This window comes from Canis lupus, chromosome 33, assembly GCF_048164855.1.
Source record: "Canis lupus baileyi chromosome 33, mCanLup2.hap1, whole genome shotgun sequence".
Taxonomy (NCBI): domain Eukaryota; kingdom Metazoa; phylum Chordata; class Mammalia; order Carnivora; family Canidae; genus Canis; species Canis lupus.
Window position 1 is genome coordinate 20707994 of NC_132870.1, and position 20808 is coordinate 20728801.

General features: G+C 34.1%; 1 protein-coding gene across 20 annotated transcripts in view; it reads left to right on the forward strand.

The window, feature by feature from the left end:
- The window catches only part of RAP1GDS1 (Rap1 GTPase-GDP dissociation stimulator 1), a 164653-nt gene that overhangs the window by 113111 nt on the left and 30734 nt on the right, over nt 1-20808 (forward strand). For all 20 annotated transcript variants that reach the window (XR_012023355.1, XR_012023360.1, XR_012023359.1 and 17 more), the window contains 3 exons: nt 593-721; nt 13676-13801; nt 20374-20517. Coding sequence is in view for 6 of the 20 variants with exons in the window: in XM_072810539.1 (XP_072666640.1) it covers nt 593-721; nt 13676-13801; nt 20374-20517 (399 nt within the window). In the remaining 14 variants the exon portion in view is untranslated. The remainder of the gene's footprint in view (nt 1-592; nt 722-13675; nt 13802-20373; nt 20518-20808) is intronic.

Consider the following 20808-nt stretch of genomic DNA (forward strand, 5'->3'; position numbering starts at 1 on the left):
GTTGCTATTATTAAAACTTTGAAAAGAAAAATACTTTAACATATATTTTCCTTGTAGAAAACTCCTTTCCTTCCTAGCAGTCATCGAAGAATACTCTGCTGCAAATAATCAAAATGATTTTTGTGTATTATATACTTTTTTCATTCCTTTTTATGAAACAGCTGCTTTTAAGGGATTCTAAGATACTGTCTTCTCTTGGTCTTTATTAAATTTGTTTTTCTGTGCTTTTCATATACTCTGCTTTCCTATAATACAAATATTACTTTGACCTTTTCACTTAATGACCAGTGATAATATTTAATTATAGATTTTTATATCCTACTCTACAAAGGTATAAGGTCCTGTTATTTTTTTTAATTTATGTTTTGACTCTATTGTTTTCATTTCTAAATATCTTTTAATCATTGAAAAGATTCAAAATTCAACTCTTGTAAACTAATGTTTTAAGATTTTTCAGACAACTGTATGGATGGACTTAATCTTGTTTTACTGTAATTGAAATAGTATTGAGTTTGCAATAGGAAGAATAAGAGATGCTTTATTCTTACTAATGTCCATTTGGTACATAAACATCTTTGTTTGTTTTTTACAGATTCCCTTCAAGCTCAGCTTATCAATATGGGTGTTATACCTACCTTAGTGAAATTACTGGGCATCCATTGCCAAAATGCAGCTCTTACAGAAATGTGTCTTGTTGCATTTGGTAACTTAGCAGAACTTGGTAAGTCCTAGTCATGAACCGCAAATATAAATAACTTATTAATGTGCTTACAATAAATTTTCCTTTAGGTGTTAACAACCTGGAGAACCATCTAGATTATTATTTTTTTAAGCATCGTAGATACTCTTTTCATTTTTTAAAAAGTAGATCCAATTATATGTTAAGATTGATTTGTTTATAATTGGAGCTGCTTTGCTTCCCTCATTGTTTTATTTTTCAAGGTTTAAAGTTTCCTCTTGTATATTATTTAATAGAGTTGAATATTTAAAATGATCTCCATTTAACTTTGGTATTCTTACAGAGAGATGGTCTTGATATCAAGTATTATATTTTCAGGACAAAAATAAAGGATTGTTAATTCATTACATTTTATATAAATTATCAGGTAAAAACCTATAAGACTAAGGTTTTTTCCCCCTCTGTTTACAAAAATCCCTAAAAATAGTAGAGGACCTTTTCATAAGAATTTATTTGTAGCAGCATTAGAAAATACTATGAGAAATCCTTGAAAATCAGAAGGCATGGATGCCTGGGTGGCTCAGCGGTTTAGTGCCTGCCTTTGGCCAGGGGTGTGATCCTGAAGTCCTGAGATCAAGTCCCACATCAGGCTCCCTGCATGGAGTCTGCTTCTCCCTCTGCCTATGTCTCTGCCCCTCTCTCTCTCTCTGTGTCTCTCATGAATAAATAAATAAAATCTTAAAAAAAAAAAAAAAGAAAGAAAAAATCAGAAGGCAGACAGAAACAGACCAATATTGGAAACACAGCCCACTCATACCAGAGAAGAGGACTAATGACTCCAGCACCCCTGTCTCTTGTCTCTGTTTTATTTTTCTCTGTATCATTAATAGTATTCTCTCTTCTTTCTGACCTACCTTCCCATGATTTTTTAATATAAAGTTACAACTCCTGGTCTGAATCTACCCCACAACCATGTTCATTATAAATTTTGTATTATGGGGACAGTGAAACCAAGTGACAGTCATAACTAAATAGCCAAAACAAACAAATTATTTATAAAGTGGATATAATTAACAGAATTAAACAGAAGCACCAAAACTCTAGCCTTGGATTTTTGAGAGCTCACATTCTTATATACTGCACATTAAAATCTTGATCTAAGTACTTTCTTTTGCTTCGACTTTAAATGTTTCAAATTTAAAGGAATAGAGATTATTTCTAAGAGCTAATTTTTAAAAGTTTTTTTTTAAGAACAATAACATTTAGATTGAATTTCTTTTCATGAGACAGGAACTTTTTTTTGTTAAAAAAAAGTTCCTATAGTTGATGCACACTGCATAGTTGATGCACACTGTTAAAAGTCATTCTTACTCTCTGGGGTCATCTGTTGGTATTTATGAACGTCTTTGTCTTCTATCCTCCTCTACTTTTCCTTTTTTTTTCATACTATCTTATTATTTCCAACATTCATGTAAGACCTAGAAAGAAAGAACATTCATTCATTGTCTTACAATGTTACATTGTTTGGCAAGATACTGTTTTCCATTATTAAAATGGATTGTAGGAATTTGTGTTTGGTATACTTTGTAGAAATAAAACAGAAATCACATTGTAATTCCTGATGTCATAATCTCAATAACAGATACATAAACACCATTTAATGTGAGTTTCTTATGTTAAAGCATCAGGATTTGTTTGGGAGAGTGCATAGACCACTTCAATTCAGCCTCCTCTCCCTAGTCTGTATTTAAAGATGGATATACACCCAGTTAGTCCAATTTCATAGTCTGTTTCCAGCTGTTACTGCCTTTACCCCAGTTGGAGGATGATAGGATAAAAGAGAAATAATTCCTTTACATACTAAGACTTCTAGAGTTTATATCATAAGTCTGTTATGTCCATGGAATAGATAGCTTATACATCAATACTGAAATTGAACATGTATGCCTCAGAATACTTTCCCTCTTTTCATTGTGGGCTTTATTGCCTACAAGTTAAGAAATCCACCTAGCATTATTATTATTGACATAGGTAAATATCAAGTTCCTGTCACATATTGACATAGGTAAATATCAAGTTCCTGTCACAAACTTTTTAGTCAAAGTTTTTTAATAAAAATGTTAGACATTTTTGTAGTTTTGCTCACAAAAGATCTAGCTTAAAGACAAAACATAAAATAATTTAAGTGCAATGTATTACCGAATTGGGAATAAAGAAGGAAAATGCAGCTTTGCCTTTTTCTCTTGGAGTCTTAGTTTATGTGTACACATAATTTTTCTATATTCATAATTATAGTATGAATATAATTTTAAAGGTTGCATTCTTATCTAACATTATAGATTACGCAGAATGGCATTTTTTCCTTTTCAATTGGCTCCAAAATCTTTTTTTTTTTTTAAGATTTTATTTATTCATGAGAGACACACAGAGAGAGAGAGAGAGAGAGAAGGGGCAGAGACACAGGCAGAGGGAGAAGCAGGTTCCATGCAGGGAGCCCAACGCAGGACTCGATCTCAAGTCTTCAGGATCACACCTCGGGCTGAAGGCGGTGCTAAACCACTGAGCCACCGGGGTTGCCCTCCAAAATCTTTTATAAAGAAAATTTTCTGCTTAAAATATTAGGATTTTGGGGTAGAGATTTTAGAATAAAAACTTGCATTTAATTTCACTTCTTTCTGGAACCTAAAACTACAGTAAAGGGATTTTTTTATTTTTATTTATTTATCTATTTATTTTATTATATCCAAAATATTTATTGGGATAGTTTCTCACTCATCTTGATTCAGGATGCTTTTAGTGCTGCTTGCATTTGAAGGAGCATTGCTCTTCCTCCTGTAGGCTGGCAGAGGACAGTGGAGCAGCCAACACACAAAACTACCCTTTGTGCATGGCTAAGACTGGTGATTTTGTAACAACCTGGGCACTTCGCATCCATGGAGTAGGAGTTGAGGGTCTACACCAGGCACTTGTGCTTCCTCTTCTTTTCTGGGGCTGGTGGAAGAGGTCCTTCATAAGGGGCATATTCTCGTGGAGAGGGCATTACTGCTAGAAAGCCCTTTTCCACAGTTGATAGTAACTGTCCCTTCCACTTAAAGCAAAAGATTGTATGTATTCTCTAGAAATACTAAAAATAGAAAATTTGTAGTCTGGAGACATCAGTCTAAGATGAAGTAACAGATACCAGAGTACCATTCCAAAAATAGTTTAAGAGAAAATAGATACCCTGATGCTGAGAACTCCAATGTTATTGTCCCATTTGTCCTGTAGAATGTAAAGATACTTAAACAAAAAGATCATCTGGGGGCACCTGAGTGGCTCAGTGGTTGACCATCTGCATTTGGCTCAGGTTCTGATCCCAGGGTCCTGGGATTGAGCCCCGCATCGGGCTCCTTGCTCAGCCAGGAGCCTGCTTCTCCCTCTTCCTGCTGCTCTCCCTACTTGTGCTCTCTCTCCCTGTGTCAAATAAATAGATAAAATAAAAATTTTTTTAAAGGCCATCTGAAAACCCTTACAGATAATCTTGTAGTTAACAAGACCACTCATACTTACAGCTCCTAATCAGTTATTAAATCCCATTTTTTTCAGTTTATTTTTTTCATCATGATGAGTATGCTCTTTAATTTTCCTCCCCTATTTGTCCCATCCACCTCCCCTCTGGTAACCATCAGCTTGTTCTCTATAGTTAAGAGTCTGTTTCTTGGTTTGTCTCTCTTTTCTTTTTTTCCTTTGCTTATTTGTTTTGGTTCTTAAATTCCACATATGAGTATTTGTCTTTTTCTGACTCACTTCACTTAGTATAATACTCTCTAGTTCCATCTGTGTCGTTGTAAATGGCAAGATTTTATTCTCTTTCATGGCTAATATTCTATTGTAAATATATACCACTTCTTTATCCATTTATCTATTGATGGACACTTGGGCTGCTTCCATAGTTCAGCTGTTGTAAATAAGGCTGCAGTAAATATAGAGGTGAATGTATTTTTTTGAATGAATATTTTTATATTTGGGGAGTAAATACCCAGTAATTCAGATTACTGAATTTTAGGGTAGTTTTAGGTTTAATTTTTGAGGAAACTCCATACTGTTTTTCACAATGGCTGTACCAATTTGCATCCTTACAAATAGTGCAGGAGGGTTCCCCTTTCTCCACATCCTCATCAACATTTGTTGTTTCTTGTGTTTTTTATTTTAGCCTTTCTAATTAGGTGTAAGGCAATCTTCTTGTAGTTTTGATTTGCATTTCCCTAATGGTGAGTAATGTTGAGCATCTTTTCATATGTCTGTTGGTCATCTGTATTTCTTTTTTGGAGAAATATGTGTTTGTGTTTTCTGCTCATTTTTAATTGGATTATGTTTTTTGACTATTAAGTTGTACCAGTTCATTATATATTTTGGATGCTATCTTTTAGTTTTGTTGATTGTTTCTTTTGCTGTGCAGAAGCTTTTTATTTTGATGCAGTACCAATAGTTTACTTTTACTTTTATGTCTCTTGCCTCAGGAGACATTATTTAGTAAAATGTTGCTACAGCCAATGTCAGAGAGATTACTACTTGTGCTCTCTTCTAGGGTTTTTGTGGTTTCAGGTCTCACGTTTAGGTCTTTAATCAATTTTGAGTTTATTTTTGTGTATGGTGCAAGAAAGTGGTCCAGTTTCATTCTTTTGCATGTGGATATCCAGTTTTCCCAACATCATTTGTTGAAGAGACTGTCGTTTTCCTATTAGATATTCTTTGTCCTCTTGAAGATTTATTGACCATATAATCATGGGTTTTTTTCTGGGTTTTCTGTTCTATTCCATTGATCTATGTGTCTGTTTTTATGCTAGTACTATACTGTTTTAATTACTGCTTTGCAATGTAACTTGAAGTATGAGATTTTGATACCTCCAGTTGTTTTTGATACAACTATAAATGGGATTATTTTCTTATTTTCATTTTCTCCTGCCTCATTATTGGTGTATAGTAATGCAACAGATTTCTGTACATTGATTCTGTATCCTGCTACTTTACTGAATTCATTTATCACTCTAGTAGTTTTTTGGTGGAGTCTTTAGGGTTGTCTGTGTATAATATCATGTCATCTGTAAATACTGAGAATTTACTTCTTACCAATTTGGATGCCTTTTATCTCTTTATGTTGCCGAATTGCTGTGGCTAGGACTTCCAGTACTATGTTGAATAAAAATCTTGAGATTGGTATCCTTGACTTGTTCCTGAAATTAGGGGAAAAGCTCTCAATTTTTCATCATTGAGGATGATGTTGGCTTGGGTGTTTCATATAAAGCCTTTATTATGTTGAGATATGTTCCCTCTAGAACTACTTTGTTGAGGGTTTTTATAATGAATGGATGTTTTATTTTGTCAAATGCTTTTTCTGCTTCTATTAAAATGATCATATGGTTTTTATCCTTTCTTTTATTGATGTGACATGTCACATCGATTGTTTTGTAAATATTGAACTACATTTATATCCTGGAATAACCCACTTGATTGTAGTGTATGATTTTTTTAATGCATTGTTGGATTCAGTTTGCTTATATTTTGTTGAGAATTTTTGCACCTATATTTATGAGAGAGATTGACCTATAGTTCTCTTTCGTTGTAGTATCTTTATCTGGTTTTGGTATCAGGGTAATACTGACCTCCTACAATGAATTTGAAAGATTTCCTTCCTCTTGTATTTCTTGGAATAGTTTGAGAAGAGTGGGTATTAACTTTTCTTTAAGTCTTTGATAGAAATCACCTGTGAAACCATCTGGTCCTGGACTTTTATTTTTTGCGAGTTTCTTGATTACTGATTCAGGTCCATTGCTGGTAATTGGTCTGTTCAAATTTTCAATTTCTTCTTGCTTAGGTTTGGTAGGTTATATATTTCTGGGAATGTATCTATTTCTTCTAAGTTGTCCAATTTGTTGGAATTTGAGCTCTCTCTTTTTTTTAATGAGTATTGCTAGAGGTTTATCAATTTTGTTGTTCTTTTCAAAGAACTACTTTCTGATTTGATTGGTCTCTTCTACTGGTTTTTTTTTTTGGTTTTTATATCATTTGTTTCTGTTTTAATCTTTATTACTTTCTTCATTTTGTTGAGTTTGGCTTTTGTTTGTTCTTTTTCTAGCTCCTTTAGGTGTAAAATGAGGTTGTTTATTTGAGATTTTTCTTGCTTCTTGAGGTAGGCCTATGTTGCTGTAAACTTCCCTCTTAGAACCACGGTTTGCTGCATCCCAAAGATTTTGAACCATTGTATTTTCATTTTCATTTTTTTCATTTAATTTTTAATTTCTTCTTTGATTTTTCATAGACCCATTCATTATTTAGTAGCATGTTATTTTTTGATATCCATGTATTTGTGCTCTTTCCAGATTTCTTATTGTGGTTGATTTTTAATTTCATAGGATTGTGGTCAGTAAAGATGCATGATGAGGCACCTGGGTGGCTCAGTCAGTTAAGCATCTGCCTTCAGCCCAAGTCATGATCTTGGTGTCCTGGGATTGAGTCCCATGTCAGACTCCCTGTTCAGCAGGTAGTCTGCTGCTCCTTCTCCCTCTCTCCCTACCCCTGCTCATACCTTCTCTCTCTCAAATAAATAAAATCTTAAAAAAAAAAAAAAAAGAAAGAAAAGGTGTAAGATGTGACTTTATTTTTTGTTGTTGTTGTTGTTTTGTTTTGTTTTAATTTACTGAGACTTGTTTTGTGGCCTAATATGTGTGTATTCTGGAAAATGTTCCATGTTCATTTGAATGTATATTCTGCTGTTTTAGGATGGAATGTTCCAAATTTGTCTGTTAAATCCCTGTGGTCCAATATGTCATTCAAAATCACTATTTCCTTATTGATTTTCTGTTTGGGTAATCTATCCCTTAAGGTAAGTGGGGTATCTAAGTCCCCTGCTATGATTGTATTACTATTGATTTGTTTAAATTTGGTATTAACTCTTTTATGTATTTGAGTATTCTCATGTTGGGTGCATAAATATTCATAGTTGTTATATCTTTCTTTATTGTATATATCCATGTTGGATTGTCTCTTTTATTATTATTTAGTGTCCTTCTTTATCTCTTGTTACAGTCTATTCCAGCTTTCTTTTGGCATCCATTGCATGATAAATGTTTTTCCATCCCCTCACTTTCAATCTGCAGGTGTGTTTTGGTCTGAAATGAGTCTCTTATGAGCAGCTTACAGATGGGTCTAATTTTTTTTATCTACTCTGTCACCCGTTCTTTTCATTTGCCTTCAAAGTAATTATTAATAGATTATTTATTTATTGCCATTTTGTTATTTGTTTTGTGGTTATTTCTATAGATTCTCTCTGATTCTTTGTTCTCTTTCATAGTTTATTGGGTTTTTTAAGTGATATACTTGGATTCCTTTGTCTTTATTTTTTGCATATCACTGGGTTTTGACTTGTGATTACCATTAGGTTTACATATAACATCTTCTGTGTATAGCAGTCTGTAATAAGTTGATGGTTACTTAAGTCTGAGTCCATTCTTTACTTCTCTCCCCAACCACAATTTTAATATATGGTGTCATACTTTACATCCTTTTATTTTTATGAATCCCTTGATTGATTTATTTATTTTTATTGCTTTTGTGTTTTTTATTTTTCTTACTCTCACTCATGGTCTTTCCTTCGTCACTCATAGTCTCCATCAATATTTCTTGTAAGGCTAGTTGAGTGGTCATGTACTCTTTGGTTTTTTTTTTTTTTGTTTTTTTGTTTTTTTTTCATGTATTCTCTGTTTGAGAAACTTTTTTATCCCTTCTTCTATTCTGAATGATAGCCTTGATGGATAAAGTATTCTTGATTGCAGGTTTTTGTCTTTCAGAACTGTGAATATATTGTGCCTCTCTCTTCTGGCCTGCAAAGTTTCTGCTAAAAAATCCACTATTAGCCTAATGGAGTTTCCCTTGTATGTAACTATCTTCTCTTGCTGCTTTAATTTTTTTTTTTCTTTATCACTACTTTTTGCCATTTTTTTACTGTGTTTCTTGGTGTGGACCTCCTTAGGTTGAATTTTTAGGGGGATCGTTGTGCCTCCTTGATCTAGATATCTATTTCCTTCCCCAGGTGAAGGAAGTTTTCAGCTATAATTTTCTTAAATTTTCTGCCTCCTTATCTGTCCCTTGTTTTCTGAGATCCCTATAATGTGTATGTTAGTCTGAGTTCCCTAAGACTATTCTCAATTTGCATAATTTTCTTCTCCTTTGTTCAGCTTGGTTACTTTCCATTGTCTTACCTTTCAGGTCATTAATTCATTTCTCTGCTTCGTCTAACCTGGTATTTATTCCATCAAGTGTATTTTTAATTTCATTTATTGTGTTTCTGATCTCTGATTAGTTCTTTTTCATCTCTGTGTTAAGGTTCTTACTGATGCCCTCCACTCTTTTCCCCAGTCCAGCGAGTGTCTTTATGATCATTATCTTAAATTCTCTATCAGGCATACTTATATTGATTTTGCTTTGGTTTCTTGCTGTTGGTTTGATCTTGTTCTTTTGTTTGGTAGATGTTTCTCTGTCTCATTTTGTCTGACTTTCTGTGTCTGTTTCTCTGTGTTAGGAAAGTCAGCTACTTCTCTTGCTCTTAACAATAGTAGTGTTATGAAGAAGAATACAGTGTCCCCTGTTTCCCAGGGCCTGGCCCTTCAGAGACCATCTCTTATGTGTGTTGCATGTGCTCTTCTGTTGAGTCTTGGCTTCTTTTTCCTTTAGTGTAGCTGTCTGCAGAAGCTCTTGGTCTATTATATGCTACAAGGTATGCAGTGGTCTGCTTGCAAAGCTAGACCTGCCCCTGCCAGGAACAAGGTCCCACAAAATGAGGTCAGGAGATATGATGTTGACAGGGTTTGCACTGGTCTTCTGCGGTGGGGGGCACAGCACTGGGACTGAGGTGAGTGTGACTGGGAAAGGTAGATCTGCCAAAGTGAATGGGGTGGGTAGGGGGGTTTAGTGCAACCAAGTTAGGTAAAGAATGTGGATACCAGGCTGGTTCCCACAGGTGACCATTGTTTATGCTGCCTGCTCCTTCGTTCTTGGAGGGATCTCCCCATGATCCTTGTCTCTCCTGGCTGTGCTCTAAGATGAGAAAATTACTTTCCCACCTGTCTCCACTTCCTAATACCTTCTGGGCTCTCCCAGAGCTGATCCCCTGATTTTTAAAATTCCAGGCTTTAAGAACTCACAAAATTTGGCCTATCTCGCTATCAAAGGCAAATATTACAGAGATTCTTTCTCCCTGTTTATGGGCTCCTTGGTGTGAAGGTCTATTTTCTGCTCTTCTCTGCACCATTGGCTTCTTCCCCCACCATGAACAGCCACAGATGGGATCTTTGCCCTTCCTACCTTCTTTGATGTGGCCTCTTCCCTGTCTTTAATTGTAGAGTTTGTTCTGCCCAACTTCAGGTCATTTCCTGAGTTTTTTATGCCGATATGGGTATTATCTAGTTGTATCAATGGGACAAGGCAAAGTTAGGGCCTTCCTACTCTTTCTGGCCAACTTAAATCCCGATTTTTAATCAATATGCAGACAATTAGAGAGGTTAGGATAGCTTCTAACATGAAGGATAATGAAATAAATAAATCGAAAAAAGCAATTTGGAGGAAACAGAAACTGTGAAATTCTAATAAAGACATTATTAAACATCAACATCTCAGAAAATTAATATCCTACATACCTTTTCTCTGGAAGCCACTTGAAGATGTGTTTTACCAAAACAAAGAATTTAAATTAAGAAAAAAGACTACATAGAAATCAGAAAAGAAGAGATCCAACAGGAAAACAAGAATTCCTAGTAGTATGGTGACATGAGAGCCCCAAATGGCCTGTTTGCAAAGAGCAACCAGTCCGGATTTGAACAAGTCAGAGGCTGCTGGAGTGAGAGTTGGGATAATTCTTGGAGGAGATGAAATTGATTACCTAAATAAAGCGAGCTTAGTAAGAGAAGATCAGACAGCTGATCAATAATTTATTAAAACAGTAATTACTGATATAACCAAAATTATGGTATAATTACATTGAGAAAATGGAGGGTATAACAGAGAGGGAAAAGAAAAAAAGAAAGCTAAGGCCTAATTGTTTATATTGGAAAGTCAATCAAAGATACCTAAAACTGAAAAATCAAGAAGTGTCAATACAAATATGTTATTTAAAAATATGGAGGTGAGTACCAGTGACTTAGCTAAAAGAGCTTTATGTGCTTGGCTTCTGAGAAAGGAGAAATGGGAGATGGAGACTGGGTTCTTCTGGTAATATAAGTATTAGAACTATCTCTTTAAACTCATGTATAATTTTGATAAAAATAACTTTAGAAAATGAGGGTTCTTGCTAAGGGTGTGTTTATCCATGACATTTGACCCAAATAAAATGTCCAAATCATACTTCATGCTGCCTTTTCTCTGTATCCACCTGCAGATAAATACAGATCTTCTTCTTTAATATTTATATTACTCATAGTGCATTGTTCCTTGTGGTGGCAGGTGGTCTGAATTACTTAGCAGTAGTGATTTGGTTTTAGTTTATTAAGTGTTTGAAGGAGTAGAATATGGATTGGAAAAAAACACTATTTAAAAAAAAAGTATGAGAGCACATAACTAGATAAATGTTGATGTCTATTTACTTCACCTATAATTTAATGTTCCTAAAATTCTTCCCATTTGAAGAATTGTCTGAAGCAAAGAAGCAATCAACAATGCTCAGGACTTAACTCATCCCTATTTATGTCAGACTCACCTTATAGGGTAAGATGTGCTGACATTTGTAGAATTTTATCTCTGAGGGTTTAGGTAGCTTATTGGAAAAGACATTCCACTCCTACTTCTTTTTTTATGGCACTAAGGATCATACAAGTTTTGGGGTAGATTTTCATCCTTTGTGGCATAGATTTGATGCAGGCACCAAAAGCAGTATAACAAGAGAATGAATCAAAACTATGAAGCCATGTTAAGATTTGTGTTTCTCTTTTTTCTTTTAAAGTTGAAATTGCAGTATTTTTTATTTGATAGCAATAGAGGTTTACTTGAAACTAGAGAGCAGAACGTAACTCTTATATTTATTTAACTGTTCATTCAGTCACACATTCACTCAGTCAAGCATTATTTTGAACACCTGCTATATACTGGGCACTGTACTATACATGGTGTTTGTGGTAGTTAATACACACTGTCCTTGCCCTCAAGGAACTTATGGTATAGTGGGTGAGATGGAAAAATTTTAAATAAATTTTACAAACAATCATATAATTATAAACCGTGATAATTGCTAGTATGTGAAAATAACAGAATGAGGTGGGGGACTATTTTAAATTAGAGGCATAAACTCTAGGTGGGATGAAGCATTTTCAGACAATCAGTGTTTAAAAATATTTACTTCCTATAGATAGTGTAGGTAGTATATTTGGAAGCTACTGGAGGATGCTTACACCAAATCAAAACAAATGAAAGCAGAAGGATATACATAATAGAATATCTAATACTGGAAGGAAAAGAACATATCTATCAATAGAATGATAAATTCTAGGATGTCAGCTGTACCCCCAAAACAGAGAGTAACAAATCCAGATTGGATTTGGTCAGAATTCTCTGATTTCTGGATAAATTATTAGGACATCTGAGGCAGCAAAAGAACTTAAGATAACTGGATTCTGGTTGTATAGTGGAGGTAGGTTGGTAGAATTTGATAATTCATTGGAGGTAAAGTTGGATGAGAACAAGTAAGCAATGACTCCTAGGTTTCTTCCTGCATAGATGGATAGATAAATTGTTCATTTACCAAGTAAAGGAAGTAAAGAAACTCTGGAGGAAGAATAGATTTTAGGTAATACCAAAAGTCCTAATTTTAGATATTGAGTCTGGAAGCTAGAGGGGGATATTCAAATGGAGATGTCAGGTTGCCAGTTAAATAAGCTTGAAGTGCAGAGGAGGGCTAGAGATAATGATTGTATAAGTATCAACATATAGGTACTGTGTTGATGCTATGAAAGAGAACTAGATTGTCTGGGATGAGAATAAGGACCAAAAAGATAAGAAAGAAAAGGACCAAGTCCCAAGGCACTGGAATTTTTAGAGATCTGATAGAAAAGGAGGAGCAGGTAGGTCAAAACTAGTTTGAAGTGTGTTTAAAAGCACATGTGAGTTGAGAAAGTAGAGACAGTGTACATTGATGGTGCTACCAAAAACTCGTTTCTGAAACTGAAGAGCAATTGGATGGTAATTAAAGAAAAATGAAGTAGAATATAGCTGTTTTTATTTTTTTTTTTAATGATTAGAGAGAGCATCTGTGTTTGAGTTGGGGGGAAGGACAGAAGGAATCTTCAGGCAAACTCCCTGCTGAGCATAGAGCCCGATGGGGAGCTCCATCCCATGACCCATGAGATCGTGACCTGAGCTGAAACCAAAAGTTGGAGGTTCAACCAACTGAGCCACCCAGGCACCCCAAGAGAGTTGTTTTTAATACTGCTTTTTTGTGTGAGAAATATTAGAGGATAATTAAATGCTAATGATGGGGCTCTAGAGTGAAGAGTGATTGGAGATGCTAAAGAGGCAAGAGGGAGTGAGATCCCAAGTACATGTGAAGAATTGACCTTTAATAATAGGCATGTCAAGGCCAGTGCAAGAACATACCATCTTAATGATCTAAATAATGACAAGTCACCTTTACTTCAGCCGTGTAAAATGTAGTCTGTTATGAGCAATTTTTCTTCTTTGACTAAAAGCCTTGAAACTGTAAATTTATAACATAGTAATTTAATTGTTGCTATGGTTACCTATACATTACACTAGTGAACATTTTTTATAGCCTTGAATAAAACTAGGTTGGAATATTTCTTTAAAGCCATTTTTCTTTTCAGGAAAATTTAAAATATATCTGATGGTTCTTATATTTGAAGAGTATTTGTATTTATCAGTAATGGTACAAAATGAGCATGTGTTGAAAGTAATAAAATACAATTTCTGCATTTAATTTTGTGTGTTTATTCTAAGATTTCCTCTTCTGTTTTGCAGAGTCAAGTAAAGAACAGTTTGCCAGTACGAACATTGCTGAAGAGCTAGTAAAACTCTTTAAGAAACAAATAGAACATGATAAAAGGGAAATGATTTTTGAAGTTCTTGCTCCACTGGCAGAAAATGGTGAGAAAATAAATGTACCTCTTGATTTGTTATCATGTATACTTTTTCCATTTTTCCTAATATTAGTTAATTGCCAGGTATTTAACTCAAAAAGCCTTCTTTGTTTTATTAATGACATGATGTTTTATTTTGGGTGCCTGTAACTTCAGCTGTTATCTACTCTATATCTACATTTTCCAAAGCTACTTTCCAAGTTCCTTTGATTTTTTTTAAATATTATTTTTTTAAATTATTATTTATTTATTCATGAGAGACAGAGAGAAAGAGGCAGAGACACAGGCAGAGGGCGAAGCAGGCTCCGTGCAAGGAGCCTGATGTGGGACTCCAACCCGAGAATCTGGGATCACGCCCTGAGCCAAAGGCTGGAGCTCAACCACTGAGCCACTCAGGTGTCCCAGTTCCTTTGATTTTTAAGTTTTGGCAAAAACATGATTCTGTAGCTTATACATTTTTATGCCCCCCTGGCAAAGGCACCTGAGAGGCTGTAGCTTTGTAGGGCAAAGGGACAGTGTGGACACTGGTAAACTATTCCTATTTTTGGTAAAAAGTCTTAAGGGATACACCATAGGAATAAGAATGAACCAGAGTAAATAATTTTTCAAATACAGTGTCTAGCACATAATCAGTAAGGACCAGATACATGAGGAGATGAGACATTGTAAGCCAGAACCAGCACAAAGAACAGACAACAGCAAATCTCCAGATACTGGAATTATTAGATTTTGACTCAATATAGGTATGCTTATTATGTTCAAAGAGTTAAATGCAAGCTTGAAAATTTTAGAAGGAAACTAGAAACTATTAAAAGTGACATAGCAGATTTGAGGGAAAAAATTGGAAATTCCTGATTGAAAAAATAAAACCCAAAATAAGACCCTAATGGATGAGTTTAACAGCAGATTAAATATAATCGTCTTAGAGAACAGTGAATTGGAAGATAGATTGAAAGGAAGTCCAGAATGAAGTATAAAGACAAAGTACTCAATATACATAAAAATAGAATAAAAAGTACAGAGGATATAGTGAGAAGCTCTCTCATTTTTTGGAGCTCCAAAAAGTGGTGGGGGAGGCAGAGGCAATATCTTTTAAAATTTTGTCAGAGAATTTAACAAATTATGAAAATAACAAATATTCAAAAACCCAAATGAATCTAAAACCTGATAAAAAGAAATCTACATCTAGATACATTATCTTGAAACCACAAGAAACCAATGACAAAAACCTTTTTTAAAAAGCCAGGAACAAAATAGATTATCTTAAATGAGTAACAGTTTGATGGTTAACCTTCCAGCCAAAAATGAAAGCTAGATGATAATGAGACATCTTCTATGTGCTGAAATAAAATAAATGCCAACCTAGAATTCTAAACCCAATGAAAACATCCTTCAAACTAAAGGTAAAATAAAGATATTTTCAGAGTAAAAACTGAGAAAGTTCACCACCAATTTTTAAGGTGATTACTAAAGTAATTTTTAAAAACAATGTATAACTGCCAAACTAATAGATTTATGGAAAGATTTTTTTTTAAAGTACACCTTAAATCCAAAAATAATAGAAGAGGGGATCCCTGGGTGGCTCAGTGGTTTAGTGCCCACCTTTGGCCCAGGGCATGATCCTGGAAACCCAGGATCGAGTCCCACATTGGGCTCCCTGCATGGGGCCTGCTGCTCCCTCTGCCTGTGTCTCTGCCTCTCTCTCTCTCTCTCTGTGTCTCTCATGAATAAATAAATAAAATCTTTAAAAAAAAAAAATAACAGAAGAGAAGAGGAAAAAAAGGAACAGGGGGTACTAATAGGGTATACAAAGTATATTAGATTTAAGACATAGTATTTCAGTAATTATATTAAATGTACTTGACCTACATGCTTTAATTAAAACACCTATTGTCAACTGAATTTTTAAAAATCAACTATACTTCTTAAAACATACTCATTAAATATAAGGAGATTTAAAAGATTGAGAGTAAAATGATTTTTAAAAATAAATCACTCAGGGTGGGTCAGTCAGTTGAGCGTCTTACTCATGATTCAGGTCAGGTCATGATCTTGGGTTTCTGAGATGAGCCCCATGTCAGGCTCCATGCTCAGTGGGTATTCTGCTTCTCTTCTCTTTCTACCCTCCCTCCCCAGCCCCTGCTTACATGTGTGCACATGTGTGCTCTCTCTCTCAATAAACCAGTCTTTATAAATCAATCATTCAAACTTAAAGAAGGCTGAGATGGTTATTTTTAATATCGGATAAAATAGAATTTAAGATGAAAAGACTCCATAGAGATAAGGTGACTTTATGGTGATGAAAGGTCTAATTCACCTGGAAGTTGTAATTACCCCAAAACATATGAAGCAGAAATACTCAGAACTGTGGAGGGTATATAAAACATGTATAGTCATAAAAAAGTTTTAACAAATTTCAAAGGATTGCAACCTTATGGAGTATGTTCTCTGACTTAACTGAATTGTCTAATAATTAAAAGATAACTAGGAAATCCATTTATATTTACATATTAAAAAATATACTTCCAGCACCTCAGAGGTCAAAGAAGAATCATGATGGAAATTAGAAAATTTTCTTTTTTAAGATTTTATTAGAGACAGCACCCATGCAAATGCACACATGAGTAGAGGGAGAAGGAGAGAATCTCAAGCAGACTCTGTGCTGAGCCTCTTGGGGCTTGATCTCACCACCCAATGATGATGACCTGATGAAGAAACCAAGAGTTGGATGCTCAACCAGCTAAGCCACCCAGGTGCCCTGGAAATTAGAAGATTTTCTAATAATGAAAATAGTACTATATCTCAAATCTTATGTGATGTAGGCAAAGCCACACTTAAAGGGAAGGAAATCTAAAGAACTGAGATTAATAGAAAATACATAATGCAATATAAGCATATAATCACCAAAGTTGAGTCTGAAAGACTAAATAAAACTGGTAAATCCCTAGTAAGATTAATCAAGAAAAACTAACTTTATTCTGATAAAATAATTAAAAGATGATATGTTATTGGTACAAGGATGAGAAAGCCAGTAGAACAAAATACCCAAGAAACAAATGGATGCATTAATAGGTGCTTATTTTATTTGGAGAAAAAAAATTGTCACTGCCAAACTGTGGAAAAAAGTCTTTTCAATAAACAGTGCTGGGAATATGGAAAAAAATACAGTTGAGGATACATATACACCCCCAATTCATACTGTATAAAAAAAGTTTAGCTAGATTATTAACCTAAATGGGAAGGTAAAAACCAGAAAGCATATCTTAAAAATATGATAGAAAGATAACGTCATGCCCTTGGAGTATGGAGTTTTCTGAGGTCACAAAAATCTCTAACCATAAAGGAAAAAGTCTGATAAATTTGGCTAAAACTTCCATTTTTAATAATGAAAGGTACCAAAAAACACATTAAGAGTGAAAAGCAGTCGGTTAAGTGTCTGCCTTCGGCTCAGGTCATGATCCCAGGGTCCTGGGATTGAGCCCCACATCAGGCTTCCTGTTCAGTGGAGAGCCTGCTTCTCCCTCTCCTGCCTGCCACTCCCCCTGCTTGTGTGTGCACGCATGCACTCTCTCTCTCAAATAAATAAAATCTTAAAAAAGAGTGAAAGCAAGATATATATTTACAACAGACATAATCAACAGAATGTATATAATTTATAAAAACTCCCACAAATCACTAAGAAAAATGTAGAAAGCCAAGTGAGAAAATGCATAAAAGATTTTAAAAGGCACTTAACAAAAGGTAAAATCCAAATAACTAATAAACACATGAAAATAGGCTTAACTCATTAATAAGCAGGATGCAAAATAAGACCTCAATAAAATACTATGATATGCCTATCAGAAGGTCAAGTAATACCAAATGTTGATGAGGGTGTGGAGCAGTGGAAACTCATTAAGTGCTGGTGGGTGTGTAAATTGGTGTAATTTGGAAAACAGTATCTATTGGGTTTGAGATTGTATTCTATGTGATCCAGCAGTTTTGCTCTTAGAATATACCCAGGTGTATATTCTGCAACGGCTCCTGGTGTACATGTTCACCAGGAGCCGTTGCAGAAATGTTCTTAACTTTACTTACAATGATGAAAAATTAGAAACAACTCATATCCATTAACAGAAGAATAAATAATGGTATATTCATATAATGGAAAAATTTACACTTATGAAAAGGAATGAAGACAACAATAAACCAATAGTGTAGATGAATCCTAAAAACGTGAAATGAAAAAGCCAACTCTAAAAATATGTATTGTAAGATTCCATTTATATAAAGTTCAAAAAAGTAAAATTAAACTATAGTTTTCAGGAATGCTTATTTATTTGGTGAAACAATAAGGAAAAGTGTGAATGTGATTACCATAAAATAAAAATCAGAGCAGTGATTTGAGACGGATAGAGGGAGGAATATGCGATAGGAAAAGGGAATGCACAGAGGAGCTTCCTGGGAGGTTGGCAATGAATTTCTTGATATAGATGGAGGTCATGGTTATTTACTTCATAATAATTGATTAAGCTCATAGGTACATTATGCATTTTTCTGCATTTGTAGCATTTTTTCCACCATTTAGAAAAGATTTTGAAATATATATGTACGTAAATATATACGTATGTGTTTATATATATGCATTCTTTTCACCATTTGGAAAAGATTTTAAAATATATGTATGTATGTGTACTTACCTATATATGCAAATGGTTATAAAGATAGATGTCCTTGGGCAGAATGATGCTGATGTATGCTGGGCTGTCTGCTTTGGCAGACTGCCTTGCTGATCCTCCTTAATAAGGCTTTAACTCCCACATATATATGTGATTACAGTCAAACTGAGAGGAGAGATCTGTAAACTTTAATGTTGACACATTTTAAATTTTCTAAATGCTTTAGATCTATTCTTTAGGCAGAAACTTGTTTTTCATCTCATTTGGTTGTTTGTCCAAATGAAATTTTTATTATGACCTTCTATCAGTTTTATACCAGAGAATTACCTGTAACCTTTCTCACAATATGTCAAAATAACAGTGTTTTTCTTATATCTGTTTTCTCCGTTACCACCTGCACTTTTGTTTTATAATTGTGCAGTAAATTGAATGATACCTTTGAAAACTTATTTCTCGACTATCCTTAGTATCATCCTTGGTTTTCCCTGTATGTAAAGGAGACATTAAAATTGGGAGTTGTATAATTCAAGGTTTTTAGGAATTTTAAGGTTTTTTCATCATGGCTTTCAGTTCTAGTCACCACACATTTCTAGCCCTAGCATTCTGTAACCAAGGAAACGCCCTACTTTTAGCATGGCACAGTGCAAGTGTACCTTTTAAAAAAATATTCCAGGTCGAATATTCTATGTATTCGGAGATAGTATTCTATAGAATATCAGTGATCCTGGTGTTGGGGGGCTGGGGGGAGAAGCCTTGATTTTTATATCTTAAAATTACCTGAAAGAAAATGTCAACTATAAAAAAGGTCTTTGTTTCTCCCAAGTAACAACCTAAAGCTGCCATTGCTGTAGATGGGTACATATACAGCTTAGGGTAACCAATGACTAAAATAAAATCCAACTAAAAAATAAGATGTAATAATTTCTGTGTAGCACGTGTTTCTAAGGTCAGTTGATCTGCATTTATCTTAAGCAGTATAAAATATACTCAAAGCATTTAGGTGGACCAGTTTAGGTTAAAACACAAAGATGAAAGAGATATAATATCTATTATAATGGGGAAGACATATATGGATATGAATATAAAATCTACAATGAATTAAGGTCCTTAAAAAAATATTTACATTATTAGGGGTATATAAACAAATAATTTGATAAGAGTAGATCCTGCTCTGAGGAAAAATTTTAACAACATAATAAGGATATTAATTTTGCTGTTAAAGTGCTTTCACATTGCTGGTTATCCATCAGAAAGCTCAAAAGTTATTTTATTCTTTCAACTTTTAGTAAGAAAAATTAAAACCTACTCAGATATGGAGAGAATATAGTACAATGAACCACCATGTATCCATCACCCAAGAAAATTTCAAATTAATGAAAACCTGAAGCCCTTTTAAAAAACATGAGTTTTAAAGTTCAGAAAGTTGTAGGTTTATTAACTGTCTTAGAAAAATCATATCTATACAAATATGAATCCAAATATACTTAAAACATAGTTTGAAATTTACTAATAGCTCTTTACTTTTCAATAACTTTCTATTCAAACACCATTAGTGGATACATTTTAACTAAAACAGGCGTATGTGTTCTATTTTAAATGGTGTGAATATTCTATAGTATTTTAAACATGAGCATAATATGTAGAAGAACAGTGGAGTGCCAGCATTTCCCTTCAAAGCTGAGAATCAGTTTAGGTGCTGCCAGACATTGTAAAAAGTGACCTAATTCCAAGTAAAAAAATAATGAAAAAAAGTATAGAATAGAAGCTGCACTGTTAGATCCTTTTGAAACTCAAATCTTTGAAGATACGTTATCTAAATCATGCATTTTCTTTATTTCTTATAATTCTTCATAATGGATTGCTTATAATAGAACTTTTATTTCATTTCAAGTTTTGGTTGTTTTGTTCACATATTGTTTAGATGCTATTAAACTACAGCTGGTTGAAGCAGGCCTGGTAGAGTGTCTACTAGAGATTGTTCAGCAGAAAGTGGATAGTGACAAAGAGGATGATATTGCTGAGCTCAAAACCGCTTCAGATCTAATGGTTTTACTACTTCTTGGAGGTGAGTTATAGTTTAAGTCAATCTAAGAACATGATTGTCAGATTTTTTAAAATGTATTGTCTCTTTTGTGAACACTATATATAATAGGCATTTTCTCATTTTTCTGCCTCATTTAATCCTGTTTGATGTGATGATTTTGAAACCTGAAATGCATCATGGAGAGAACTAGAGATAATGAACCTGGAAAAGAGGAGTCTTCACTATCTTGCAATATTTAAAGAGATATCATAGGACAACTGTGGCACCAAAATAATGAAAGCTAGAGGGTACTTGGGACTTAGACTAGAAAAA